This window comes from Talaromyces rugulosus, chromosome VI (assembly GCF_013368755.1).
Source record: "Talaromyces rugulosus chromosome VI, complete sequence".
Lineage (NCBI taxonomy): Eukaryota > Fungi > Ascomycota > Eurotiomycetes > Eurotiales > Trichocomaceae > Talaromyces > Talaromyces rugulosus.
This window is the reverse complement of record NC_049566.1, coordinates 4,126,755-4,154,631: the sequence shown is the minus strand read 5'-3', so window position 1 is coordinate 4,154,631 and position 27,877 is coordinate 4,126,755. Positions and strand designations below refer to the sequence as shown.

General features: G+C 49.5%; 12 protein-coding genes across 12 annotated transcripts; 6 read left to right on the top strand and 6 right to left on the bottom strand.

Annotated features, from left to right (window-relative positions):
- Positions 1–730: 730 nt before the first annotated feature.
- Positions 731–1,808, top strand: TRUGW13939_11737 (uncharacterized protein; the record flags this gene model as incomplete). The annotated part of the gene is made up of 3 exons (XM_035494842.1): positions 731–954; positions 1,016–1,033; positions 1,103–1,808. 3 exons carry the CDS (start codon positions 731–733, stop codon positions 1,806–1,808), a joined length of 948 nt encoding a protein of 315 aa, XP_035350735.1.
- A 354-nt stretch (positions 1,809–2,162) lies between these two features.
- TRUGW13939_11736 (uncharacterized protein) lies at positions 2,163–2,747 on the bottom strand (the record flags this gene model as incomplete). The annotated part of the gene is made up of 3 exons (XM_035494841.1): positions 2,163–2,347; positions 2,412–2,512; positions 2,605–2,747. 3 exons carry the CDS (start codon positions 2,745–2,747, stop codon positions 2,163–2,165), a joined length of 429 nt encoding a protein of 142 aa, XP_035350734.1.
- Positions 2,748–3,834: 1,087 nt separating this feature from the next.
- Positions 3,835–5,233, bottom strand: TRUGW13939_11735 (uncharacterized protein; the record flags this gene model as incomplete). Its single annotated transcript, XM_035494840.1, has 2 exons — positions 3,835–5,054; positions 5,113–5,233. 2 exons carry the CDS (start codon positions 5,231–5,233, stop codon positions 3,835–3,837), a joined length of 1,341 nt encoding a protein of 446 aa, XP_035350733.1.
- A 676-nt stretch (positions 5,234–5,909) lies between these two features.
- Positions 5,910–6,990, bottom strand: TRUGW13939_11734 (uncharacterized protein; the record flags this gene model as incomplete). Its single annotated transcript, XM_035494839.1, has 2 exons — positions 5,910–5,961; positions 6,017–6,990. The coding sequence occupies 2 exons, from the start codon at positions 6,988–6,990 to the stop codon at positions 5,910–5,912; spliced, it is 1,026 nt and encodes a 341-aa protein (XP_035350732.1).
- Positions 6,991–7,283: 293 nt separating this feature from the next.
- On the top strand, positions 7,284–9,077 carry TRUGW13939_11733 (uncharacterized protein; the record flags this gene model as incomplete). The annotated part of the gene is made up of 3 exons (XM_035494838.1): positions 7,284–7,515; positions 7,577–7,644; positions 8,010–9,077. The coding sequence occupies 3 exons, from the start codon at positions 7,284–7,286 to the stop codon at positions 9,075–9,077; spliced, it is 1,368 nt and encodes a 455-aa protein (XP_035350731.1).
- Positions 9,078–9,334: 257 nt separating this feature from the next.
- Positions 9,335–13,037, bottom strand: TRUGW13939_11732 (uncharacterized protein; the record flags this gene model as incomplete). Its single annotated transcript, XM_035494837.1, has 4 exons — positions 9,335–10,273; positions 10,325–10,777; positions 10,828–12,528; positions 12,585–13,037. 4 exons carry the CDS (start codon positions 13,035–13,037, stop codon positions 9,335–9,337), a joined length of 3,546 nt encoding a protein of 1,181 aa, XP_035350730.1.
- A 523-nt stretch (positions 13,038–13,560) lies between these two features.
- Positions 13,561–18,474, top strand: TRUGW13939_11731 (uncharacterized protein; the record flags this gene model as incomplete). The annotated part of the gene is made up of 3 exons (XM_035494836.1): positions 13,561–13,624; positions 13,688–15,025; positions 15,284–18,474. The coding sequence occupies 3 exons, from the start codon at positions 13,561–13,563 to the stop codon at positions 18,472–18,474; spliced, it is 4,593 nt and encodes a 1,530-aa protein (XP_035350729.1).
- A 572-nt stretch (positions 18,475–19,046) lies between these two features.
- On the top strand, positions 19,047–20,230 carry TRUGW13939_11730 (uncharacterized protein; the record flags this gene model as incomplete). The annotated part of the gene is made up of 5 exons (XM_035494835.1): positions 19,047–19,195; positions 19,253–19,319; positions 19,376–19,860; positions 19,941–20,075; positions 20,149–20,230. 5 exons carry the CDS (start codon positions 19,047–19,049, stop codon positions 20,228–20,230), a joined length of 918 nt encoding a protein of 305 aa, XP_035350728.1.
- Positions 20,231–20,758: 528 nt separating this feature from the next.
- Positions 20,759–22,208, bottom strand: TRUGW13939_11729 (uncharacterized protein; the record flags this gene model as incomplete). Its single annotated transcript, XM_035494834.1, has 3 exons — positions 20,759–21,377; positions 21,438–21,888; positions 21,944–22,208. The coding sequence occupies 3 exons, from the start codon at positions 22,206–22,208 to the stop codon at positions 20,759–20,761; spliced, it is 1,335 nt and encodes a 444-aa protein (XP_035350727.1).
- A 1,378-nt stretch (positions 22,209–23,586) lies between these two features.
- Positions 23,587–24,569, bottom strand: TRUGW13939_11728 (uncharacterized protein; the record flags this gene model as incomplete). Its single annotated transcript, XM_035494833.1, has 3 exons — positions 23,587–23,844; positions 23,899–24,156; positions 24,312–24,569. 3 exons carry the CDS (start codon positions 24,567–24,569, stop codon positions 23,587–23,589), a joined length of 774 nt encoding a protein of 257 aa, XP_035350726.1.
- Positions 24,570–25,271: 702 nt separating this feature from the next.
- TRUGW13939_11727 (uncharacterized protein) lies at positions 25,272–25,958 on the top strand (the record flags this gene model as incomplete). The annotated part of the gene is made up of 4 exons (XM_035494832.1): positions 25,272–25,313; positions 25,377–25,482; positions 25,543–25,848; positions 25,918–25,958. 4 exons carry the CDS (start codon positions 25,272–25,274, stop codon positions 25,956–25,958), a joined length of 495 nt encoding a protein of 164 aa, XP_035350725.1.
- A 635-nt stretch (positions 25,959–26,593) lies between these two features.
- TRUGW13939_11726 (uncharacterized protein) lies at positions 26,594–27,439 on the top strand (the record flags this gene model as incomplete). Its single annotated transcript, XM_035494831.1, has 3 exons — positions 26,594–26,764; positions 26,839–26,910; positions 26,966–27,439. 3 exons carry the CDS (start codon positions 26,594–26,596, stop codon positions 27,437–27,439), a joined length of 717 nt encoding a protein of 238 aa, XP_035350724.1.
- Between the last annotated feature and the right edge of the window lie 438 nt (positions 27,440–27,877).

The window sequence follows — 27,877 nt, the reverse complement described above, 5'->3', positions numbered from 1 at the left end:
CCAGTACCCTGCAAATATTGTACATAGTAGTCAACAGCCAATCATAGATGTTGCTATTACTCCAGCCAAGAAAAGGCAACGCATTCCATGCAACTAGCAATTTCCCCATCGATCAATTTTTCGATCACCAGGTATATCCCGGTGACTAGTATTTGGTGCGCATGTAGATCGACATGTACTAGTAGTTACTATTAGGTGAGAAGGGAAGTAGAGAAACTCCGATGATATTGTGACGTGTCCGTTTTCTATCAACTGTCAGGTGAGCAGATTATTTGCCCTCTTTTGATTTTGAGTTTTGACTTGTTTTCTTCTTTTATCCTGTCACTGAAATTTGATTGTATCCTAATTATATGGTGCAATATTTTCTGAATGTGTATCAAAGATGCGTAGGTGTGGTTTGAGAGTCTAATTTACATGTAATCCTTCTAGCTAGAAGCACAATACATGTGATTGATGTTGGCAACGACTGGCGCATAATCAGAAATAACTGATACGGAATAATTTAAATAAAAATAATATTATTTTTACAAAACATGCATTACTACCAAGACAACTATAGTACTATACAGATTACAGAGTACAGACCAGGGAAAACACGCTATACCCGAATCGGAGCTCTCCCCGCACTCACAATTTCCTGTCCCGCACCGCATAGCTTCAATTGTTTCTTCTCTACATCCAAAGCATCACTTCTTCTTTTTTTTTTCCCCGAGTAATCTTTCACAACCCCATGGCCGGCTCTAAAAGGTCTTTGGAAGGGCACATTGTCAACCACAACTCGAATCCTAGTGTCCTAGGCACAGCCGACTCCGCCGCCAGCATGGCTGATGATAATACAGCATCCGCGTTCCAGTCTGTCTTTGAGAACTTTCGCAGCGAGCTAGATCAACATCACGATCGGCGAGAAAGAGTTATCAAGGCGTCTCGGGATATCACTGCATTGAGCAAGAAGATGTGCGTGGTCCTTTTTTTTTTTTTCCAATGTGTTGTTCAACTGCTAACTTTTGATTCGCAGTATCTTCGCACTACAACGGTAAAAAAACCCTCGACAACGTATTTTTTTTCTCTTCAAGTTGGAACATTATTTCTAACAAAAGCAAAGTCTACGAGCAGTCAACACGCAAATACCGCCATCCATCGCGAAAGAAAACAAAACGCGTCTGGACCAAATCCTAGATCTCTTCCGATCCATCGTCCCGGATATCACGGGGATAAACGCTTGGCGATACCAACGTCAGATCTCGGGGGGAATCCAAGAGTATATCGAAGCTGTATCATTTCAGCACTACATCGAAACGCAGCGATTGATTACGGTGGATGAAATCACTTCTCAGCTGCCGGCAGGAGTCATGGTTACCGAGGAGGACTATCTAATGGGCGTGTTTGATCTGACAGGGGAGATGATGCGATTCGCCGTGACGACTCTGTCGACGGGCGGGCAGATTAAGAAAGAGGAGGAAAAGGAGGAAAAGGAGGAAAAGATGGACACATCCGATGATGCAACCAACAGAGGCGACGACGCCGTGAAATCCGTCCCGACTCTACCGGCGAGTAAAGCGGGGATCGTGGTTGATCTGAGATATATGCGTGCCATGCTGGAGAATCTAAATGTTCCGCGACGACATAGAAGCCACATGATGCGTGACATGCACAAGAAGCTTGGGGTCATGCAGAACAGTGTGGAAAAGGTCGAACGCGCGGCGTACGGTATACTGGTCCGAGGCAGTGAGCGGCCGAGTGGATGGACTCCGGATCTGTCCACGGCAGCAGGCGCAGGCGCGGCCAGTGTTGAGGTTGAGAGTTATTAACCAAGTCGGATTTATTAAAGAAGAAGGTGTTTAGTTTTGTACGGCGTCCGGTTACGGGTACTGGTATGAATTTCCAGAGCAGACTCCAATAGATTTGCATCTACATGAACGAGTGACAATATGCACATTGAAAAAAAGATAAAAAAAAAAGTTTGTCAACACGTATTGCATCCCTGACAAACGAGCGTGTCCCAGTTGTTATAACTCCCCAAACGAGTGACTCGTATCCATCGTCCAAAGACAAAACTCCACAACCAATACCCCAACAAAAAATCACAATTTCAAAAGACGTAATATATAATCCTTGTCGAGTCGAGCATCTTGCTTGACATGATCCATTCTCATTTCAACAGACTACTCAGACGGTCTTCGCGGATTCTCGCGCTCATCCAAAATCCCCCGCTCAATCAAGTTCTCCGGCTCAGGACGGTCTTTGATTTTGTGTTCGAGGTTGTCGACGAGCATGTTCTTCTCCAGCTCGCGCGCGTTTGCTTGCAAAGACGGGGCCATGTCGGTGCGGCCAGTGAGAAGGATGTTTTCTGTTTAGACCCATGTACTTAGGAAAAAAGAAAGAAAAAAGAAAGTGCATACGAATAGACTCACTCTCGATAAGTTCGTCGCGTTCAGGGCGTTTCTCTAGGTGCTTTTTCAGATTGTCAGATGCCCGGTGGCGTGCAAGCTCGGCTTGGGCAGCTTGGAGGCCCCTGTTACGATTATGGTTAGCTTAAAGACTACATAATTTAAGATAGCTGATCGGGCATCAATAATAAACCAAGAAAGAAAGAAAAAAACATACGGAGCAGCAGATGTATCTAACAAAATGTGCCTGTCCTTTAGGTCCTGCAGTTCCGGACGAGTCTGCAGGTGTTTCTCCAGCGAGTCCCGGCGGGGCTGGATGGCTGTAGGACTAAGGGTAGTGTCGTCAATTGCAGAAGACATTGTTTGTTATTTTCTTGCTCAATAGTCCTGAGTTCGTACGATGGTTAATATATAAACAAGACGTCGTCGTATGGAGTGGAGTGACGCTACGAGAGACGATATGATGTTGAAAATGCGGGGAAAGCTTGGCTTTTGCGGTACGGGCTGGTTGTTGACGTCAACAACCAAAAAAAAAGGGGACTTTTGGGCGCTTTTTGAGTCCGAGAAGGAAAACTGTGGTACTTGTAGTAGTATTGTTTGGAGTGTTAATAGAAGGAATAAACACAGGGAGAACTCGTGTGATCGGGGTTGGCCCAGAGTCAAGTGACTTGATCGCCCGGTCAACTGCTTCCTGGTGACGCACGAGGTGGGGCGGCTTATCAGAGTATGTATACACAATAATAATATCAATCGCTATAACCCATTCGCTTCTAGTAATTGGTTTCTTGTTGAAACTTGACTAATCATATTTCAATCTTTTGTTGGGTTTAGGGTACTTATGTGCTTGCTGGGAGAAGACCAGACTGAGATCAATTTAGTGTCTGTCGCGTTAACTAGCTAGAAATGACAAATTCAGTAATTGACAATAAAACACAAGTCGAAAGCAGAACAAATATTGCAAAGATGACGCAAATTCACAATCAGCGCTGCTATATAATAACAAAACGATCGATGTGAATAAAAGTTTCCCGATGCCATATAGAGACCACATCGCAGGCGAGGAGACTGTAGAAGCAAAGTCGAAAGGTGACATGTTGCAAAACTGTTTCCGTTCCACGCCTCAGACGACCCTCGATCGTCCAGAAATTCCGGTACGAAAGGAGAAAAAAGGGCCAACTAAAACAGTCTCGCCGGTCTGAACACAGACGCCAAGTCAAGTTCCCAAAACAACTCGTGCAAAAGACTGGCATCTCTGAAAAGAAAAAAACCGATCTCCGGCTTTATTGAAGATGTCCGAACATTAAGTAAGGGTCCTTGAGTTCCGGCAATCACCAGGTATGGATGGCGACCACTTGATTTGCCTAGCGGCAAGATGATCCTAGTTGATAAATTTTGAACGAGATATTTCCGGCTTCATTTCTACGAATGAAACCACATCTCTCGGGGTTTATGGAACCCACAGTTTTCCGTGACCACGCCCACCACGAGACGAGTTTGCGCGAGAACCGCCAGCACGACGACCGCCTCCCTGACGCCGAGAGGAAGCCGAGAGGCCCCGAGCAGCACCGGACTGCGTGCTCAAGTCAACCACTTGTTGCTTAGATGGAGTGCCTGGGCCGAGCGAACGACTAAACGAGTTTGGATCAATCGGCTGAGAGGGGACTTCGACAGAAGCCTCGGTTGGAGCCGCCGCAGCCGCGGTGGCTGCAGCAGCCCTAGCTTTGCGACTGGTTCCTCCTCCTCGACCGCCAGCATTGCGAGAGGCGCCTTTGCCTCGTCCGCGGGGAACAAAAACCAGCTCATCCTCTTCACTGTCATTGTCGTAAGAAAAAAGAGGCTTGGGATCGGGAATGTCATGCTGGGCTTTCTCGGCATACTTGACGCGGTTCTTGTATTCCTTCTCTTCGTATTGAATAGAAGTACGTAGCTGGTGGATATTCTTGGTCAAAATTCCGAATTTCTGCGCCCAAGCCTGGGTGTCATTGTCGTTGGTTACTAGTGTCAGGCCCTGGACCGGGTGAGATTCCTTGTTGCCGTGAACACGCCAGAGCAGCGCGCTGAGCAACGGTTGAATTGCAGTAGGAATCGAAGGTATAGCGGAAGAGTTTGATGCTGAACGGCGGTGGCCGTTGGCCTTTTTGGTGCCGTTCTGCTCCGCATACTCGGGGCTTGTGCCAGAGCTGCGAGAAGACGCTCGCGAGCCCTGGTCGCTCTGGGTTCCAGTTGAAGGGAGCGATGCCGAAGATTTGAGGTCATTGTGGTGGATGCTGGTAATAGGTGCAGGTTCCTTGAAGTTGAGCTTACTCAACAGCATTTGCGATAAATCACTCGGCAGGCCGGGAAGCCCCGGGCCCTTGGGCGATTCTTTGGCGACACCATTGGCGACACCATTGGCCTTGATTTCCGTCTCTATCTTCGGAGTAGAGACACCTTCGTGGTCGTCGGTTACCTCGTTCACTTCGTCCGCCTGGTCTTCAAACTCGGGCAGGAAGAATTGTTCGGCGTCCGTCCAGTTTTCATACTGTTCCATCGGGCCTTGGAGGACAACGCGATCGGCGGGGATATTGTCTTTTCCGGACGTAACACGATCAAGAAAGCGTACAGCCTCGCGGGAGTTTATGGCGGCCTGGGAAGCGCCGCGCTTTGGGGCCTGGAGACGTTCGAGAGCTGTGTACCTTGTTAGCTAGCCAAACGAGGACACCGCGAGCGCCTCGGCGGAACGCACTGTAAAGCGGCACAAACAGGGTAATGGCGCCATTGGAGGCCCATCGTTTGACCTCGCTGATATTGGTGGTTAGGACGGTGTCGTCGACGGCGCAGTGGAAGATCTTGCGGCCGGCTGACATGGTCTCGAGGGACATTCGCAAGGGCAAACTGAGAGCGACGAGAAACGAAAGAGAGCACCACGACTTCTAGAGAAAAGTGCGGTGCGAAATCAGTGTAGCGACTGCAACCATCAAGAAACCATTAGCCAATATACAATTATATATGACAAAGGCGACTGGAGGGGGATGTGGGGGGGTCTGTCAACTGTGCGGCGTTTGGTCGAAGTCGGCGGAGAAAAGAGCGGCGGCGGAATCAGCAACTCACCGTTGGGACAAATGTGAAGTGGCGAGCGAACCTGCAGCATTTTATCATCGGCTATGTCGCTCATGGCATGGGATATAGAGGAAAAGAGACAGCGCATGGACGTGGTGAATGCAAAACGCCGTTGACGGATGGCGATTCTCGGGCCGCGATTCATGCTTGCAGCAATAGGCTTAGTTCCTGGCCGGCCCTGACTAAGCGCCGGTGGATCCGTTGACTCTTGACTGTTATTTCTTTCTAGGCCTTTGTTTTATTTTATTTTTATTTTTTCCTTCTCTTCTTCTTCTTCTTTTCCCTGTTCTATATGATTCAAAACAATATCACAGTGTGGGGGGGGTTGAGTGTGGTGAACCTTTATGCAACGGCCTATCCTGGATACAACATAGTTCTAAAAGGAGATTCTGCACGTAAAGCGTCAACTAAACAATACATTAACTAGAGTTTCTTGATCAAGCCGCTACCCTCTTTGACACGCTGAGCCCACTCCCTATTGCAAATTAGAATAAACTCTCCACCCGGGGGGGAGTCGGGATGAAACTTACGTCCAGCTGCCATCGTAAAGTCGTCTTTTGGCAGGATCCCCGAATCCAGACACATGAAGCGCGGTCTCAATCACGGCGGCCGTCACGCCGGATCCGCAAGAGCTGATGATGGTCTTTGACGGATCCACGCCCTTGCCCTCGATAACCTTGCGCAATTCGTCCGGAGAAAGGAAAGCCTTGGTCTTGGGGTCAAGCAATTCGCCAAAGGGGAGGCTCGTAGAACCTGGCATATGACCAGAGGACAGTCCAGCACGGGGCTCTGGCGCTTCACCCGACCAGCGGCCATACGGTCTCGCATCGAGAATCTCAACTTCATCCGCACCTTCCTTGCCATAGTCCTTGACAATTTCCTTCATCTCTGGGAAGAGAACAACGTGGTCGGTGTCATATGCCGGGATTGGATACTTTGTTTTCTCGACCGGTTTGGGATCTCCCGATTCCACAGGGAGTCCTTGTTCGACCCACAGACGATAGTTGTTTAGTACGTGTACATTCGGATGGCCGAAGAAACGCAACGTCCATCCGACTCGAGGAGCGCTGAGAATGCCCTGTTCGGCGGTATCGTAAACAACGATTTCGTCGTCGCGCTGTATCCCAAGCTCTCTCATGGCCTCGGCAAAGTGTTCGTTTGTTGGCAGCATGTGTGGGTATGGGGAATCCTCATCTTTGACGCCGTCAATGTCAAAGAAACGCGCATGAGGAATATGGCCCTGGCGAAAGGCTGCAATGCCAGTGCGGCCCTCGGGATCGTTCGGCATGAACCATGCCGCACAGAGGGGGATAACACGCGGGGCAGTCGAGATACTGCTTGAAGGATACTTCTTCAGCGCCGTATTCAGCTCTTGGGGCGTGACGAGGTAGGAGGAGAACGAGCTGCTGAAGCGTTGCTGCGACATCGCCATGGTCTGCACGGGCAACTGGAATCGTCGAAGGGGAGTAGGCCGGAAAGAGGATCGTAAAACGGCCAAGGCCATGATCATTAAGCACTATTAAGCATTCGGGGAATGATGGACTAATAAATCAAGGTCCGAAGAGGAGCTCGCATGATGCAGGGTCAATTGCCGTGGAAAGCGACTTGACTCATGTAATATTGCTGCGCGGGGGTGAAGCGTGATAAGAAGCTTGGACGTCGTCGTTCTCGCCGACAGCGGCTTCCTTAGTGGCTCCACCTCTCTGCTGTTGACTGAATACTTACGCAGAGACATCATTGTCAGTCGACTTCTTTGAGGTTGTTTTTCCACCTCTTTTTCGACTGGAGAGCGTAACGATGAAGGTCACAATAAAGGAATGGAACGCTGTCGCTTCGTGGCGCTGGAACATGCCCGAAGACGAGGTGTGTGGTATCTGTCGCGTACAATTTGACGGGACTTGCCCAACGTGCAAGTTTCCTGGGGACGACTGTTCGCTGTGTATGTTTTGGGCAGATTTCTATTGGGGTCTAGCTGACCTTTTTTTTTTGCCTTTAAGTGCTCGGAAAATGCGGTCATTCTTTCCACATGGTTCGTTGTCGCCTTTCTTTCTAGCTTCTCCGCACGCGTCTTTGATCTGATAAACGAGCAGCATTGCCTCTTGACATGGATCCAACAAGAGTCCTCGAAGGGGCTCTGTCCGATGTGCAGACAAAGTGGGTCACTGCTGGTCCAATGCGTTGAGAAAAAGAAGCTGACAGTGGCATGCGCTGCACAGAATTCGAATGGAAACAGAGCGATGAATCGGCATGACCCTGAAAAACGAAACCCTCGGGGTAGATATCATTATGAATCACGGTGCATGGATGGCTGGCGTTACTGGATATACACACAAGATACCTTTTCCATACAATACTTATTACTTGCGAATAATACTACGTACTCTGTACTATAATTATTGTTTGACGCGGGGTCACATGACCTCCCCGACAAGGCTCAGGGCTGATCCGGTGGAGCGTCTACTGCGACTTCTCTCCTCATCCCACCTACATGGTCCAGATCCCCAACATGTAGCCCCGTAGTAGTACTCGGAGATGTCGTCGTTGCCAAAGCAATACAACCCTGTGTTTTCGTCGTCGCCCTCTAGACACTCTCCCTTCCGCGAGGGCGCCGCTGCTACCGCCACCAACACCAACATCGCCGCCTCCGCATCGCTGCCAATCGAACGAAATGGCCAGCCTCAGATAACACAGCGCCCCTCACTAGGCACTCACGAAACGCATGGCAACTATGGTCACGATGAAGGATACGGAGATGAAGAAGAAGAAGAAGGGGACGTGAATCGTCCAGATCCCGACTTCAAGCCCTTCTTCACATTAATCGAAGACGAGAATTCGGGCGACTACCATCATCCAACCGTGCACTACATCTTTTCAGACGACGACCCGGACTTGATCACCGAAGCCTCGCTTCGCGCCCTACAGGGGGATGGCCATGATTCTCTAGGGCAGAATATACAGGGAAGCAACATTGAAGAAGGATCAGAAGACATATTACACAAGCCTTCATTCCTCCCTCCACCGATGCCGGGCGTAAAAGAGCGATTTCTCATTCTGGATGTGGAACAAACGAATAGCAGCAATAACAACCAAGGAGGCCCATCTTCAGCCCCAGATGCGCAACCCCAGTTTGCTACATCTGCAGGCACGGTGGTGTCTACCTCGCCAGCTCAGAAACAAGCAACTCACGGATATCGAATTGCATCGGCGCATAGCCTGACACCAGACTGGCAGGTGCTCAACACATCTCTCAGCCTGGCACCTACATTTGACACGCCCCAAATGACAAACGACCCGGACGCCGATCCCAATGCCTCGAGTAGCGGCGCCTTGATGCTTAGAATAGAAGGCACAGCTGGATTTCCTCGTGATGTGGCCAGTGGCAAGGACAGAGACGCAAAGTCACAAACACTGGAGGAAATGATGGAGCAGTTTGAGAAACGAATGTCTGAACTGAGACGTGTTATTGAAGCTGGTGGAGACCGTCATCGCGCACCCGATGGTGGAACAGAGGCACACGAAGCCCAACCTACAGGTGCAGGAGTTGTTGCACATGACGCAGAGCCATCGGTTCCTGAAGCAAGCCCTACATGAGTACTCAGTGCTAGCACGGGAATGCCTTGTAATGATATTATGAGAATGAAGCATTGGCTTTTTGAAAAGATTTCTTTTGCCAATATTAACTGTATTATTATGAATCCACACTCCTCCAAACAAACGACGGAATTAAACGAGGGAACAATCATATGAACATATGGGGTATCTAACACTTGTATCCAAGACACAGAATGCGAATGAAAAGAACAGGTACAACGAAACGATAAAACTTTAAAAAAAAAACTTATTTATGGTCAGCCGCTAGACTGCCTATTTCGCAAGCGCCGTCCAGTAGTACTCGCGCCGAGAGGGATGTTTTCCCTCCCATCCAAGGTAATTCCAGTTGGCGCTCGCCTAGCAAGGGCCTTTTGCGGAAGTTTGCTGTCCGAATATGTTTGTTGCTTTTTCAACGGTGGCTGGGTTGAAGAATCATTGTCGTCCTTTTCAATAGTGATTATTTTGGACACCTCCGGTGACGATAACGGATTAGAAGATTTGAGTGGTTTCGCGGCGACGTTTATATCGACCTCCCTAAGACCCGTGTTGGATGATGATGTGACTGCGGTGGTGGTAGATTCTCCTACCTCGTCCTCAGTGTCATTGTATACCCGAGTCTTTGATGGTGATCCCAGCCGGCTTTTCGATGGTGAGCCAAGTGGTGCCAGTTCGTCTCCTTCGAGGCATGTGGGAAGGAGCTGTGTTCCTTCTTGCTTTAGTTTCGAAATCAGGCTTGTATGTGGCTCCGTTTGCGGCAAGGTCTGAACGTATTCGTAACTGGTCCTAGGAGGAGTGTTTCCAGTGGGTTGGTATTCCGACATAGGAGCTCCTTGGATGTTTTTCCGTAGTTCCTCCAAAGGCTGGCGAACGTCCTTGGAAAATGGCTCCACGGATTGGTTGATGCTGTCCTTTTGCTGGGTGATCATGTTTTCGAAAGCGTGTACGCGGTCATCCAAACCATTAAACTCGCCACCCATGGAGCTATAGGATTCTTTGACATTGTTCAACAGGTCCCCAAACGTGGACATATAGGCTTCATGCTGTGCTCCATTTTGAGATCGCGCCTTGGTGACAAAATCATCCAAAGCCTCCATCTGGGTCTCCATGCCTTGCATTTGGGCGTCCACAATCCGAACTGTCTCCTGGTGTACGGATTCAGTCGCCTTTTTGATGGAAGCATTACGCTCCTCAAACACCTAAAAAAAAGATATCAGAACTGCCAACCTTATATGGTGATTACAACTTACCGCCCAGTCTTCCTGCATGCGGTTCTTAATATCATCCCTAGATGTTGCCACATCTGTCATTGTTTGCGAGTCCTTTTCAACCCACTTCTCCATTCCATTCTGGTACGCATCCGTGGCATGTTGCAGTATCTCTGTCGAGTGCGTCATATCGGACTTGACCTTATCCACGCCACCTCTGAGTCTCGACGACCGTTTCTGTCCAGACTCTTCGATCAAAAGCTTAATCTGGGAAAGCAGGTTTGCACGATCAGTCTCAGCAGCGCGTTGCTCTTCTTCAAACACCTTCTCCAGTTCTATCGACGTTGCTTGGCTTTCTTGGATGACTTGGCGATTAGAGTTCAATAGCTGATTGCGAAGTTCCTCAATTTCTGCTTTTTGTGCCCTGGATTGTTCTTCCATATTCTCAAAAACTGTTTTCAGGTCTCGGCCCAAATTGCTATAAGATGAGTGTATCTAAACTTTATTAGCAGGATGCATGGCAAAGTGATTCGCATTCAACAAACCTGAGTGTGGAAACCAGTTAATTCATTGATTACCTCCCTCGAGATACGCTCCGCAGCTGCTGATAGACCATTCAAGCCTTGACCGACTTTTTCCTTGACTTCCTCTCGGAGAACCTTGATCTCTTCGAGTACTTCGTTCATCTCATCGTGCGCCGTTGCTGATTGTCCTGTGAAAGTTTCCTCTGCTTTGTCCAGAAGAGACTGATATTTGTCTACCTGAGATTTTCCGAATCCCACGCTTCGAAGCTCTGATGAAACAAACTCGGCAATCTGACCTCCCAGAACTTGCATTAGGGCGCTATGCTGGGATTCAAACACTTCGACCCTGTCTTCAACCAACTTTGTCACATCAACAACATCGCCGGTTGAGGCCTCCCACGTCCCGCGATTAAGGCTGTGGAGATCAGACTTGCGACGCAGTTTAAGATGAAGACCATTGACATGCTCGACAGTCTGGTCCAATTTAGACAAAAGGTCTGTGCCGACTTCATGGAGTTGACCCTCAGTCTCTTGATGTGCTTTGCGCAGCACTTCCTCTTGCTTGAGCTCTCTTTTCGTGTCACGAAGGACTATTTCGGTTTGCTCCAGTACATCATTTGTCTCATCCAACGCCGCGCGGGTTTCGTCGTTATCCTTCTTTAGGTTGTTGAAATTACTTGTCAACGCAAATAATTCCTCAGTCTTGTGTTTCAAACTCGCTTCTTTGCTTTCAACCTTGGCACGCTGTTCTTCGAGGATGATTCGGCGGGATTCACTCTCGACCTTCATGTCTTCGTACGCTTCGGTGGATAGATAAACACCATTGCGATGTCTTGTTGCAATAAGGTCGCTCTTAAGTTGCTCAATTTCTATGGTATATTCTTTGAGAAGTGTCTTTTTGGGGAGCGTAGAGTTGACTTGCGGTTTGTTGCGGATGTTCTTGGCCCGGAAGGCGTAGTCAAGTGTCGAAATGGTCTCCTCCAAGTTGTTTCGAGCAGGTGAAATCGTAGCAATGATGCAAGTTTTTGTCTGGCCTCCAAGCGAATCTTGGAGTAATCGTGTGAGTTTCGACTCTCGGTACGGGATATGTGAGCCCTTATCCACCAGGGCGTTGATTACTCGGCCCAAAGTCAACAGACTTTTGTTAATAAGACCGGCCTCAGCCGCACGTTTATTGTCTGCTCCACTGCGCTGGACATTCTCGCTGCCAGCAAGATCAACCAGGTTTAGTTTTCCAGTGCTGATATACTCTTCGCCTGATTCCGTCGTACGCTTCACTGACGTGGTGATGGTGAAAACGGTATGGCTTCGCGAGCTGAGATCGTTGCACTTGGTAGCTGCCACTTGACGCTTGTGGCTGCCGCTCCGAAGAAGTTTGATTCCCGAGGTGGCAGAGTGTATGAAGTGCTCTTCCATGCCTTGCACCAAGGTACTGCCGTTGTGGCCTCTTTTCGACTCATTTTCGTAAATCTTCAAGTTCGATTTGTCGTCGAACGATAGCAAATCTCGAAGTTCTTCGTTATAGAGTTCGATGAAGGAGCATTTAACAGTGCACTCCTTTTCCTCCAGCTTCTGGAACAGAGAATATAGCACACGCGGAATGATTCCTGCATTCTCGGACAAAATTCCCAGGGTATCGGTCATGTCACCGGACATGGTATAGGTCTTTCCTGTGCCTGTTTGTCCATATGCGAAAATAGTACAGTTATACCCAGAAAGCATCTACGAAGAGCTCGTTAGTTAATATTGCGCATGCGATCTATTGAGTTGCAACATACCTCATTCAAAAGGGGAGTGACAACATCTTCGTAGAGTGTCGACTGGTCTGCTGCAGGCGAAAAGACCTTGTCAAAGCGGTATGTTTTGTTGCTCAAGGCATTTGGGCCCATGGATAAATCGATCCCATTGTCACCGTCTGCTGACACGACCACGGCACTGTTCTCTGTGATCTCGCGATCATTCCGCCCGCGGCAGCGAACAACGACATGTATGCTGGTATCTCCGATAGAACTGGGTTCAAACTCCCTTTCCTTCCGCTTTGCTCCCGCCACCACGGATTGCGAACTAGGCGATCGTTGAAGGCGCATGATGTTCGTATTGGACGGCTTGAGTGCCTCTGTCATTGAATTTGGTCTCTCGGACACAGTTGAGGCTATTCGCCGTGAGGGCTGCCGCAATGAAGGCTTTTTGGCAGCCAGGCCAGAGGCAGGCCGCGAATGCTGCACCGGCATGTTGACGGCAGCAGCAGTGTTGTGTTGATTGATACTGGTGTTGGCAGTGACTGGATGATGACTCCCGAGAAATTTCCAATGTGCAATTTCCAGAACACGCGGGGCTGGCGTCTGTACGAGTGTGCGCAGGAACTCGACTAGTTTCGCCGGGGTCTGACTGACAGAAATGTCGCTCCGGGCTTGTTTGGGTGTTGATGCACAAGGCAAAAGGTAAACAAACCCGCATGCGGACTAGCGTGCGGGAGACGATCCACAACGCCGGTTCTGCCGGCCTCACCGCCTCCGGACTCGATCCCTTATCTCCCAAAGGCGGTCGCGATAAGGCGGCAGAATGCGGCGTCATCGGTCATCGGAACGCTTCACATGACCAGCTGTCTGACTTCGATCACTTCATACAAACTGTCAGCGACCTTATCGTTTCTTTTCTCTCGATATTTGCATTTCTACTCTCCCTTTGAGCTGCGACCCATGTTTGATTTCTATAAACCCTGGTCATGAACAGGTAGTACCCTGCGTGTCCGCCATGTCTACCTCGAGGCCGCCAGCAGCTATGCAGGTATCTCCGGGAAAAGGGCTGGGGTTCTTGAGTGAGTATAATATTCTTCATACTGCGGAATGTGGGTAGCTTACATTTTATTTTCTCTTTCCAGCACTTGGAAGCTCACTGCATAATGTCCTTGGCCGGATCAAATCGCGGCCTCAGGCTTACCCCGCTATCGACGTCGCCTATTCCCCTACAGAACCGCTCAACGAACCCGTTATATTGAACTTGCCCAGTAACGGGCTGAGATTACGTTTTGATGGCCCGGATCAACGGCTCCGGCTGATAGAGATTCTAAACTTTTCAAAGGTCCCCCTGATATATAAAAGTCAAGACGTGGTCAAAGGCTCCAAGCCATCCGATCAGCCTTCTACATCGACAGGGCCGAACTTCCGGCATGTATACAACCGACTTTTTGGTCCATCCTATCCCGGCGAATATCTTCCACCGGCGGGGGACTCACCTTACGGAACTTATGTTTTGTCCTACCCTGGTGTGGCTTTCTCGTTCCCCTTGCAGGATTCAGCGTGGTCCGATAATTGTGATTTTGTCGCGCTTTTATCATCGTCTGCCGCTTCTCCTGCGACATCGATGGCCATATTTCAGGGCCCTTCGTGGACTGAAGTGCGCAATAATTTGTTTACAGCCCCACCGCAGTTTCCGCGGTCGCCAGCCTTGATCGGAAAGGGTAGAGAAGCAGTCCCGGATGAGGTCGAAGAAGTGAGAGTTCTCGGGGCTGGCAGAATCGAGCTTGCCCGGAGGTCTAGTTCTTCTTTGCTGATCACTCTTTCCGAAACTACTCCCCAAGATCTGATTGCTGAACTTGGACCCCCTGATGCAATATACCGCAAAAACGACCGTCGAATATCAATCCACGGAGCTGCTGGTCCTATACGTCGGAATATGATGAGCCCTTCTCCAGGAAGGGGTCTTGATATGTTAGAGGCCGACCACTCATCGAACAATAGTCCGACTGATGATTCTGACGATGAGACTACGCGAGGAACGGACGTCGATGCCTCATCGCTTCCAGCAGAGTGCTTTTTAAATTACTTCCACCATGGATTTGACGCTTTCATATCCTATCCCACAACATCAGGGCCAGCATTCCCAGGTTCACATGTTACAGATCTCGCCCCTCCCATTTCCTCCTCTCAACTCACAGTTACAAAGCTTATTGTTCACGGGAACGTCCCTGGATCTTATCCTTTCAACAGACACCGCCGAAGCCGATGGCAGATTATTCTTGATTCTACCGGAAATTCTTTAACCTCGGAAACAAACTACGACGAGATATCGAGACGACTGAAGAAAGTCTGGAGAGGCTCTTATTCGTCATCGGCAGAAGAGACGGCTCTTCAACGAGGCATGGTCCTGAATCGCGGCTGGGGAGATAGCCCAGAAAGCAGCGTGGAACTTCTCGGCGGCTGGGAAGAAAGCGCAGGGGGTAAGCATAGATCATCGTCTACTGGACAAGACAGCGGCCGGGGACTGGGAAATACAGAGCTGTTTGGGTTTCCGGGGCTTTTATTTGAGGTGTTGAAGAATGGGGCAGTCAGTTCGATGACTATTTATTGAGCCCTGTAACATGGGCGTTTTGGCGCATTGGAAATTTACTGTTTATTTATTGATACTCACCAGTGTTTATTATTTGTTCCCATATGAGAAGAATACCACATGCATTGTTTGGAATATTAATTGACAGGAGCGTATTATCATTACAAGGATACAGGACACCAGGGCGGACAAAGTGGAGCCAATCCCGTCCCACATGGTAATAATACCCGCAAGCTAAAACTTACCTTGCGCGATCACTTCCCTCTTTCTTTCTCTCTTGCGCTGGGAAATAGAATAACAGCAAAGCGCGCGCCTCTAAACGGGCTAGATGAGAGTAGCATGACGCGCTCCTGGGCATCAACGCTCAAGCTCCCGCGCTCGACATTCCCCGCGCGAGTTTCGGCCGCGGATCGAGCAAAATATCTGCAGCGATGTACGGACGAGTTGTACGACTGGCAACGCCGAGTCCGTCCAGCCGACAAAACAACATTTGTCTTGCATGATGGACCTCCGTATGCGAACGGCAGTCTGCATGTTGGTCATGCTCTTAATAAGATTACAAAGGATATTGTCAATCGGACACAATTAAGTCGCGGAAAGCGGGTGCATTACGTGCCTGGCTGGGACTGTCATGGGTTGCCGATTGAATTGAAGGCGCTACAATCACAGAAAGATCTCAACAATAAGGTCGATAGGACCCCCGGATCGGCCGCCGTTATTCGAAAAGCTGCGCGAGCGCTCGCGGAGAAGACAGTGCAGGAGCAAATGAAAGGGTTTCGGGATTGGGGGGTAATGGGAGACTGGGAAGGGCATTGGAAAACACTGGACAAGGGGTTCGAGATGAAACAATTGGGGATTTTTAGGGAGATGGTTGACAAGGGACTTATATACCGACGCTTTAAACCGGTATACTGGTCACCTTCGACGCGCACGGCGCTGGCAGAAGCAGAGCTGGAGTACAAGGATGACCATGTCTCGACAGCAGCTATTATTCGGTTCCCGTTGGTCAAGCTACCTGAATCCCTCGCCAATAATCCCTCGATAGATACTTCTAACTTGAGTGCTGTGATATGGACGACGACGCCATGGACCTTGCCGGCAAACGCAGCAATTGCAGCCAGTGAATCGCTGGATTATATGATTGTTCAGTCACCCACACACGGACAGCTGTTGATCGCCAACTCGAGATTGGAGTACCTCCAGGAAATGTTAAAGGAAGAGCTTACGGTTGTGGTGCCTACGATTCCGGGTTCTACACTGTGTCATCAGACCACGTATCAGCCCTTGTTCCAACGACCAGGTGTCGAGGAGCAACCTCTCATTGCGGCTGATTTTGTGAGTGCCGATTCCGGGTCTGGCCTTGTTCATTGCGCGCCTGGACACGGTATGGATGACTACGAGGTCTGTTTGAAGAATGGGATCGAGGTTTTTGCACCTGTGAATGACGAGGGTCGGTTTACAGACAAGGCCGTGCCCAGTAATCCGGGTCTGTTGAGCAGTAAGCACGTACTAGAAGACGGAAATGCCGCCGTCTTGGAGTATGTCGACTCAGTGAATCAGCTCTTGAACAGCCATAAATACCAACACAAGTATCCATACGACTGGCGATCGAAGCGGCCTGTCATTGTACGCGCGACTGAGCAGTGGTTCGCAGACGTTGCCGATATCCGGGATGCCGCTGTAGCCTCACTTGAAGATGTCAAGTTTATTCCGGCATCTGGCAAACAGCGACTAGTCAACTTTGTGAAAAATCGCACCGAGTGGTGTATCTCGCGCCAGCGAGCGTGGGGTGTTCCTATTCCGGCTTTGTACGATATCGCCACTGGTGAAGCAGTCTTGACAAAGGAAAGCGTGTCTCATATTATGGGTGTGATCGAAGAACGCGGTGTTGATGCATGGTGGACCGATAGTCTGGACGACTCTGCGTGGATTCCTGCGTCTCTACAAAACACTGCATCTAGCTATCGCCGAGGCACAGATACGATGGATGTCTGGTTCGATAGCGGTACAAGCTGGACCCAGGTAGAAAACGCTGTGGCTGAAAATGACCGTCCGGCAGATGTCTATCTTGAAGGAACAGACCAACACCGCGGCTGGTTCCAGTCCGGGCTGCTCACGTACGTAGCGCACCAGCTTGCTACAGGAAGCACAGTTATCAAGGCACCGTTTAAATACCTAATCACCCATGGGTTCACACTTGACCATCTCTCGCAGAAGATGAGCAAATCCATCGGCAATGTCCTCGACCCAGATGCGATCATGAACGGGACCCTTTTGCCCCCCATGAAGCAGAAGAAGGTCAAAGGTGCGAAGAAAGATGCACAACCACGAGGTCCTGTGTACGACGCTCTTGGACCGGATGCACTGCGTCTATGGGCTGCCAGCAGCGACTACACTCGCGATGTTGTCATTGGACCGCAAGTGCTCCAGACAGTGCATACCAGTCTGCAGAAATTCCGCGTTACTTTCCGACTCTTGTTGGGAGCACTGGAAGATTTCAACCCGGCCACGAATCTTTGCTCATATGAATCTCTTCGCAAGATCGACTGCCAGGCTTTGATGCAACTAGGCGAACTGGTGAATGCTTGCCGAAATGCCAGCGACAATTTCGAGTTCCACAAAGCCGTCACTGCCCTGAACAAATGGGTGAACCTAGATTTCTCGTCATTCTACATGGAGACTGTCAAGGACCGACTGTACACGGAAGCGGAGGATAGTCTCAATAGACGGGCAGCGCAAACGACGCTCTTTCACATCTACAACTCCCTACAAGAACTGCTCGGTCCACTCACGCCATTGTTAGTCGAAGAGTCCTGGGACCATGCCCCGGAAACGATCAAACCCCACATGGAGCACCCGCTGCGACGTATCGCGAGCGAACCCCCAGCAGAATGGCTTGACGATGTTCTGGGCCAGCATTTTGCTGACTTGATGGCCGCCAACACAGCGATCAAGGCATTGCAAGAAGAGGCCCGTTCCAAGAAGCTGATGGGCTCGTCTCTGCAATCCTTTGTACATATCGAGCTCCCGGACAGCGAATCACTGTCCGTATTTGAGCGCTATTCCAGCGAGCTCCCGGATCTCTTCGTTGTGTCTTCTGCCACACTCAATGTGAAGCCACAGCGGTCGGAAAGCATCACGGGTGCGGAATGGAGCTACAGCGCGGATTTCGAGCTGCCAAGTAACCAGGGCACCGCGACTGTGCATGTGTATGCGCCGCAGGACGCCAAATGCGTGCGATGCTGGCGATATGCTGTGCCAGCGCTTAGGGCTCACGAAGAGGATGCGCTATGCGAGCGCTGCCATGACGTCATGGGCCATGATTCCCACGATGCATAAAATCTGTAATAAATCTGTACAATACAATGTATACTACTACTACCTACTCTTATAAATAGAATCTCATGCAATAATCAATTGACTCCGTATTACATATGTGCATATATATCAATGGATGTGTGTATACTAAGAGCGTACGGCGGATCTCGCCCGATTGGATCGCTGCCCCCGGAATCGCGTTTGCGCGTAACGATGACGATGATCTGTTTGCATCCATCATCAGCATCGCGCTCTGCCAATCAGCCAGCAATCTCAAGGGATGTTCTCCCTCAACAGGCGGCAAACTACTAGTTTTCTTGGAAGGATGTGGCGTGGCGGGTGATAATCATCGACGTCAGGTGTCAGGAGATGATGCTTCTTGCAGGAAGTGAACCCAAACTTTGGCCATGAGAAGACCCAGCTGGGTTCGTTTTTCAATGACGCGTTTTTTTGGTGAGGGACTCTTGCACGGTACTATTTAAACATTATATCACCTGCAAAGCCTCAACTCTCCTCTTATCACCCGGCCTCAACTATCGTATCAGCTTCTTTATTTTACGGACTAGAAATCAGAGATAAAGCGAGAACCAGCCATGGAAGCCCTCAAGAAACACACGACATTTTCGACTCTGCCTCCTTTGCCTGTCCCTACCTCATCATCTGTTGGGCCAGTGCCCACGGTGATTCCGGGCGACTGGCCGGTTTTACAGGAAATCCACCAGACAGGGAAGCGGACATTATGGTGAGTCTATACTCGCTTCTTTTTTATACTTATTGATCTAATCGAGTGGTTCTTTAGGGTCGTCGTCGTGCTCATGGCGATTTCCTCTCTCGCGTTTTATGTCCTCGCAGCTCGGGCTCGAGTGGTAAGCAAATATATATCCACTGGAATAAGCCATGCCAATTGACAAATGATCACTAGCAAAACCGTCTCTTCCACACTATAACCGCGCTCATCGCCACAATCTCATTCCTCGCATACCTCGCCATGGCCACCGGCGACGGCGTCGTCTACAAACACTCCATCGCCCACCAGCCGCACAAGCACGTCCCGGACACCCACCAAGAGGTCCTCCGCCAAATCTTTTGGGTACGCTACGTAAACTGGTTGCTCACTACACCACTGCTACTCTTCAACATTGCCCTACTGGGCAACATGAACGGCGCGAATCTGTCGGTCGCTGTTGCTGCCGATCTGGTCATGTTTGTGGCCGGCTTGGCCGCGTCGTTTGCGCGCCATGAGCAGCGATGGGTGTGGTTTACGATTGTGTGTATTGCGTTTTTGACGGTGGGTTATCAGATTGGGGTTAATGGGTCGCGCTCGGTGTTGCGACGGTCGCAGGAGCATCGTGCGCTGTTTGGCTCGTATGTTGGCGCGACTTTGGCGGTTTTTTTGCTGTATCCAATGTGAGTTCCCTTCTTTTTTTTTTAACCTCTTGACCACGAAATATGGAAATGGAAATGAATATGTGCTAACAACTATATAGTATCCTGGCCGCATCGCCTCTCGCGCATCGCATCAGCGTCGACGCCGAGGTGGTCACTTGGGCGATTCACGATATCTTGATTCAGGGTATCTTTGGCTACTGGCTGCTAATAGGCCATGATAAAAGAGAAGCCGGGTAAGCTTGCTGTCTCTCCTTGTATTAATCCATCTATATAAACCCTCAAGTCTAATAAAACACTCATGAATAGACAACTCGTCGTCGAGGGCTTCTGGTCTCATGGCGTCAGCCAAGAAGGCGGCATTCGCGTCGGCGAGAATGAGGGAGCGTAGACACCCGGGGTATCTTACAAAACGACCATGGGAAATGTTCTTTTTTCCCCATTGACAGTCTGTGTAAGAGTGAGCCGTTAGTAGTGCTTGGGGATGGATGAAACTGCAGCATTGGGGAAACATTTGAGATTGCCAGTTTCCTTTTTGGGGTTTGAAGTATCTTTTCGGCTTCGCATAATCGATATCACCAGTTGATTATTTTGGAATGTGAGGGGGGAAAAAGCGGAGTTCATTTATATTAAAACAATTAATACTTCTTAATTTGTATATTCAATTAGTAAAACGAATGGTATCCTTTAATTGCTTAATGCTGCTGACTCCTACCATTGAATAACATTGAATAACATTGAACCCTGTCAAATGACAAAAAAAATCGACAAACCAGATTGACAACTCCATCATTAGAACATTGAATAACTGACTGAATGGCTTTGCTCAAGTAAAATAGAACCCAAATGAACTCCACCGATCCAAATTCTTGAACGGCTTGAATGACACAAATCGAAGCTGAAGAACAGTAATCCCCCGTTAATATTCCTCTTCCTCCTCTTCAATAACCGAATTGAAATCGAGCTTGCGACGACGCCACGAGAACATAGATAATCGAGCTCCTGTAGTTTTATGAGCCTGCCCTCCAAGAGTGACATGTCGGTGGGGGTTCTTTCCAGGGCTATATTGCGGCGGTGCTATGACGGCGTGACTGGTCGCAGCTTCTCTAGAAGGTAACAACACCCTTTGATGGAGACGAGATTGGATAGGGCGCTTTTCCACTATTCTGCCTTCCTTGATGGTGATGCGATTCAGCTCCTTTGGAATATGATGAACAGGGACCACCGTCGCTGGTTCGAAACCACCGACATTAATCTGAACCTCGTCAATCAAGTCTCCTGGAAGACAAAAGCCGGAATCGTAGCAGTCTGTGAATGTAATCTTCCGCAAACGGTTCTCGTCGAAACAGCTGAAGAACGGCAGAGCATCGACGACAAAACCTCGTAGCGTGAGGTGCACAATCGACAATTTTTTATTCGACCATTTATCAAAATCGCCGAGACCATCGTAATGTCTCTCTCGCGCCAGCTCGATCACGATGTTGTCAAGATATTCGGCAATCCCAAACCGCCTCGAAATACGTCCTTTGCCGTTACCACTACCACAGAATCACATTAGCTTGAATAAACAAAGACACCCACTCAAATTTATCACCTACGGGCATTGGTAATTCTGAGCTTCACGTTTTCGAGGAACCCATCCTTTCTCGATACGACGCCAGTACACCCCAGGCGAAAGCTGCGGCTCCTCAGCCATTCTCAAATCAAGATGCTCCAACGACTCCATGTTCCAAACAGCTCGAAAGATTTCTTTTTGGTACGACTTTAGCATGCCAGTGATCTTGAGATATCGAAGGCCAAGAAACGATCTCAGTGACGACAAGTACTGCGCGTCGAGGGGAATCACTTTGTCACCAGCTCTGATTGGAATCCAGAGATCAACCCACACGCTTTCCTTGTTGGGGATGTTAGGAACCTTGAGTAGGGCCGCAAAGTCTTCGCCCAAAAATAGTGGTTCATTTGGAATGTTAAGCAATGAATCACATCTTTTACCAACAACGACATCAGAGCTGACAGGCGCAACGTTGAAAGCCTGGAGAGATTTGATTGCTTTTGAATGACTCATCAGTTCGCGTTTCAAAAATTGCACTAGATGGCAACTTACTAGATTTAGAACGAAGAGGGGAATGGCCAGCGGTAAATGGGTCGTCATTTTGAGAAATGGCATTCGCCTGGTCGGGCAGGACGCGCTGTTCTTTGCCTTTGGGGCTTCTTGTTACACGCCGAGGTGTCTTGCTTGATCCAGACGAGGACGTATCCGGTTCCTTTGATGGTTTCCAGAGGCGAGTGATAGTCGATATAGGAATCATCGACTTGCCTCGAGGGCTCTCCTTCTGGACGACGCAAGTGCCTGATTGTGTTGGCGACATTTAAGATGCTCTGCTGCGGTGTGCCCAAGTTGAGATGAGATGATGAACCTCTGAGAGGGGCTGAAAGGAAAGTCACTGAGGCAGCCTAGATGGATGCATGGGTGGGGGAGAGGAGGGAAGGAAGAGGAGGAAGAGAAGTAAAGACAAGGAAACTGCCAGGCGCGCCTTCCCCAGTGACTGTTTGCCCTGGCAAGCCACACTATCAATCAGGAACACTCCTCAAAAAAGACGCATTGATCCTTTGTCGCCACACAGTGAATGCAATCCCCAGGGGCTCTGTTTTAATTCACACGAGGCTGAGACCAAAAGAGCCATATAAAAGAAATGGATTCAGCGGTCAGCTCCAACAGAATTGAGCGGCAAGTTTCTACAAAGACAATGCTTTGTACATTTACAACAAAAGAAACATCTTATCTGCCGAATCTTCAGCTGATATTGTCATTCTGAGGGATTTTGCTTGGCTAGAGGCACTTCTCTGACTATTCAGGAAAACAATGGATTGTAATTCGAAAATTCGCCGAGGAGGAATATTGAAGAGATTAAAAAGCAACAAGTATAAGCATGTAGAGTGCAGCAACATTTGAAGTTTACACATACGCGGTTCCGAGTCATACAGTCAAGATGATCTGCAAAAATATAGCATTCCGAGCGGTGGCTATTATTTTCAACCTAGCCTCGAGATCATTGACCATTGAACATCATTGTTTTCCGCAAACACCTTGAACTAAACGCAGGTGATTATCAACATCTCGAGGCTTCTTAAACATTTGTGATATTGAATTCAGCCGTGTGGTCGGTTGTCTTCGGCTGAAATCGGAGGGTAAATGGTAAGACGGCGAGCATCCAAATCCTAGATGTAGCCATATTGACGCGCTGGAATGACAAAGGACGACCAAGTCCTATAATTCAATAATCCTTCCTCACCTTTGCATGCATATATATATATATATAATATCGATGACAATTAAATGAGAATATAGCTATGCTTGTGCCTTGTGTTACCACGCCGAATTGGCGAATCAGTAACATTTGAAGGGTTGACCGGTGTCACATGCCAGGGGTTAAATGTTAAGAGTGTTTCATGTTATCAAAACAAGGCTGCTTCAATCTGTCAATGTCTTTGTCGATCCGCAGTATCCTCGATGGACAAAGGCAATGCTAAAATACCCTACAATCTTAACCCAACGAATATAGAATAGGATCGAGTAACGCTTGTATTCACAATTGATAAACTAGCATACTGATCCCCCGCCTTGCTTGACGTTTAAGAAGCAGGTCGGTGCGGAATCGTGTTTTATGGGGAATGAAAATAAAGGTGTCATGCTCCGGCCATTATAAAAAAAACAAAATGCATTTTTCTTCTCAGAAACCCAGTCGTCTAGTATCGCTTGCCCTCACGCAGAACGTCACCAAACTCCTCCAACGGGCTGCGGATGAGCTTAGTCTCCTTCCACAAGTTGGGGGTGAGGAATCCGTAAGTGTTGCCGACAGCAAGGAAAGTGGCCTTGAGAGTGTTCTCGAGGGTCTTGGTCGAACCGGCGGAGGTGGTGTAGGCATCCTGGACACCAGCAAGCTGGAGGAGACGCTTGACGGCGGGCGAGGCAACGAGACCGGTACCACGGGGAGCGGGGATAAGCTGGGATAATGGTCAATACGCATATTGTGGTAATATAGGATTGGCGATACATACTCGGACAGTGACGGAACCACACTTGCCGCTCTCCTTGGTGGGGAGAGAGTGAGGCTCACCAAGGTTGGAACCCCAGTAACCACGACGGATGGGTAGAACGCTGAGCTTGGCAATGATGATGGCAGCGCGGATGGCGGTAGCGACTTCCTTGGAGGTCTTGATACCGAGACCGACGTGACCCTCGCTGTCACCAATGATGACAATGGCCTTGAAACGGGTACGTTGACCGGCACGGGTCTGCTTCTGGACGGGCTTGATCTGTTTTCACGAAGGTTCTTGTCAGCACAATCTGATCGTTTGATATATTCCCGTCCTCCAGACTGCGTAAAAAACCCCCAAACTGTCGTGTTCCACGCTAATGCCTCCGCATTGCGATCCCCCCTCTCGCAAAGAAAAAAACAAGGTAGCCGTACCTTCATGACCTCATCCTTCAACTTGGGCAGGAAAAAGTCGACAATCTGGTACTCCTTGACGGGGAGAGAGTGCAGGTAGATCTGCTCCATCGAGGTGATCTTGCCAGCCTTGACGAGACGGCCGAGCTTGGTGACGGGCTGCCACTCCTTCTCTTCCTTGGGGCCACCGCGACGACCACGACGACCACGGCCACGGCCACGGTCACCACCGCGGTCACCGCGAGAACCAAATCCTCCACGACGGGGAGCGTCAGCCATGATTGCTGGATAGTATGGGGGGGGGAGGAGTCGACGGGGTGGTGAGGGCGAAAGGGTTGTCGTTAGGGTCGGAGGTTGTCGACTTGTGAGGTTGTCCGGCTCTATACAGAATAAGTGTGGCTACTGCGGGTCCGCCAGTAATTTTCCTCGAGGGGAAGCGTCGCCCTAAGCGAGCGGGTGCTGCAAAGCCCTAGCTGCGGAAGCCCTAAGCCCTAAGCACGATGCCGCTTTGGGGACGTCAGCGCGGCAACACGAGCCAAGCCCCCGAGACGAGCAGCGAGATCAGGTGACAGCTCACATGCAGTGCCGGGCTGCCTTATTGGGCCAGCCGCCCCCGTGACCCGCCGCCAGATTCCCCAGCGCGGCCAAATCGGGCTTGGCGCGCTTCCTGCCCCTTGTCAAGCGCTGGACGATCTTGAATCCATCTCAGGGCGGAGAAGCAGCATCGTTCTGTCGTCATGCCCGCCTGCATTTTTTAACCCCAGCGCTGTCTTCTTTTCTATCTGTCTGCATCATTCCCCTTTTCAGCTGCCATCAATCCATCTCGTCCTGGTGCCTTTTTGTTTTTCTGTTTACAGCATAGAGAACCAGCATATATAGACGGTCACTCTTTATCACAATGTTGCGATGGTGGGTCCCGGGACGAGCTGCTTGTCATAAACAAAGCTGATGGACGATTGCGTTCTTAGGTATGCGGCCAAGATGGCCCAGCGGCCACTGCTCACATCGAGTATCACCACCGGAGTACGTCGCCATTCTGCAATTGAAACGAGGCATTCGTTTATTGACTTTTGTTTTTGTCTCTAGACGCTCTTTGGAGCCGGTGACGTGCTAGCGCAACAGGTCGTCGACAAGAAAGGCTTCGACAAGCACGATTACGCTCGGACGGGTCGCATGGTTCTCTACGGCGGAGGTAGCTTCAATTCCTCGTGAATGCCACCCAATTACATATCTGACAAGCATCCTCGTACAGCAATATTTGGCCCTGCTGCTTCAGCCTGGTACGGCGTCCTCCAGCGCCATGTCGTGTTAAAGAACACGGCCACCACCGTCATCGCTCGTGTTGCCGCCGACCAATTGGTTTTCACACCTGTCAATCTGTTCTGCTTCTTGTCCTCCATGTCCATCATGGAAGGCACCGACCCCATGGAGAAGCTGCGCAAGGCTTACTGGTCCACATACAAAACCAACTTGGGGGTGTGGTCAACGGTGCAATTGGGCAACTTTGCGCTTGTTCCATTGGAATACCGTGTGCTGGTGGTTAACGTTGTCAGCTTGGGTAAGTCGATCTGTACCGGCGAGCTCAGCTGTCTCTCGGGTGTCACTAACAACTTTTCCTTGTTTGTAGGGTGGAACTGCTACCTCAGCTTTGTCAACAGCAAGGCATAAAAATTGGGAATGAATTCCGTCAAAAACTGCGGTATAGATTTCGGGTTTGGGTAGAAATGGATAGACGTTTCTGGTCGTGATGGGTTTTAGTTTTGGTAATTTTTTTTTAGCGATCGGTCTGTTGGCCTGGCATCTTTGTATTTTCTGGATATACCATCAAGTCTACTACAACTAGTGCACATAATCAGAGAATGAATAATAATGTGTAAAAGCAACGGTGTTGAAGAATTATTGTTGTCGAAAGAACTGGCCGGGCTCGCCGCTTCCGCGGAAAAGTCTTGGCGCGTAGCGATGGCGCCTTCCATTGGGCGGCCAAAAACATTAAAAGTTACAGCACTTCAAACCTCCGCCACCCCAAGCACCACAATCCCGCTACAGGCGTTTGTGGCCTCTCTCTACTCCATACAGTTTCTCGTGGTCTGCCTGGCGCAGAGACTTTCTTCTACTCAAAGCATTCAGACTGGTGCCTTTGTGCTGGTCTTTTGAGTGTGGCTGTGGAATCGCTGTCTACGCCGCAGTTAAAATCTCTCGCGAAGCGACGTCCACTTTTCTGCGCGGCGTTTGCGACCATCAACGTCTCCCGATAATTTACCCTTTTTCTGCTCGTTTTCTCTTCGGAAAAAACATTGCCCATCATGGCGACTGCTACCGAAAACGGCGCTGCTCCTGCGATCGACGAGAAGGCGACTGCTCCCACCGGAGAAAACGAAATCGTCACCGTCTTCCACGACCCTGAGAACTTCAATGTCAAACACCCCTTGATGAACGAGTGGACTCTTTGGTTCACTAAGCCTCCTAGTGGCAAGGTACGATACTGGCAGGACTTGACCAGAGTGAGATGACCGGTGAAGGCTGACTGGTGATAAAAAAAAACAAACAGGGCGATAACTGGAACGATCTTCTCAAGGAGGTCGTCACATTCAGCTCCGTCGAAGAATTCTGGGGAATCTACGTTAGTATTTTGGTGTCCCTTTGGTATTGAGTTTTCACTGATGGGTTGTGTGTAGAACAACATCACTCCGACTTCAGAACTTGGCCTCAAAGCCGACTACCACCTTTTCAAGAAGGGAATCCGTCCGGAATGGGAGGATCAGCAGAACAAGCACGGTGGCAAGTGGTCATACTCTTTCAAGGATAAGCGCGCCGTGCCCATCGATGAGCTGTGGCTGCATGCTCAGCTGGCCGCTATTGGCGAGACACTCGAAAACGACGACGACAAGGAAGTCATGGGCGTCGTTGTCAACGTTCGCAAGGGCTTCTATCGTATTGGTCTCTGGACCCGTACTGTTGGAAAGAGCCTTCCGAATGACAAGAGCACTGAGGGTCGCTCTGTCGCCAAGGGCAAGGAAGTTCTCGAGAGCATCGGTCGTCGTTTCAAGGAGGTCTTGCGTCTGAAGGAGGCTGACATTGTCGAATTTTCTGGTCACACTGACAGTGCCCACAGTGGTAGCACTCGTGCCAAGGCCAAGTACACTGTCTGAGCTGGTCGATCCATTTGACTAGTTGCGACATACATATCAAGTCAAAAAAAAAAAAAAAGAGGCCCGACAAGGGGTCAGCCCATCCGGATCTGGGGTGGAGATACCAAATATCAAATAGAACTGATGAATGACGAGGGGACTATTTAAAAAGGAGAGCGAGTCATGATACCATGCAGTGATAATGATTTCCCGTGAGGTGGATCGTTGCATTTTGTCTACATGTCTGGGAAGGACTGACTCGTGAGATATTGCAACCGGAGCAGCGTGTGTATTTTACTTTGTTGTTACGATTTTTATGTCAACATTGAACAAACTGCATAAACTTAGAGTCAACGGTCCAGCTTAACGATAGATTCAATATCCACATTAGTCGTATGTTTTGAACCTGTATTCAACCATCGAGGTTGTCTAGACTACAACGAGAAGGGACTGGTGTAT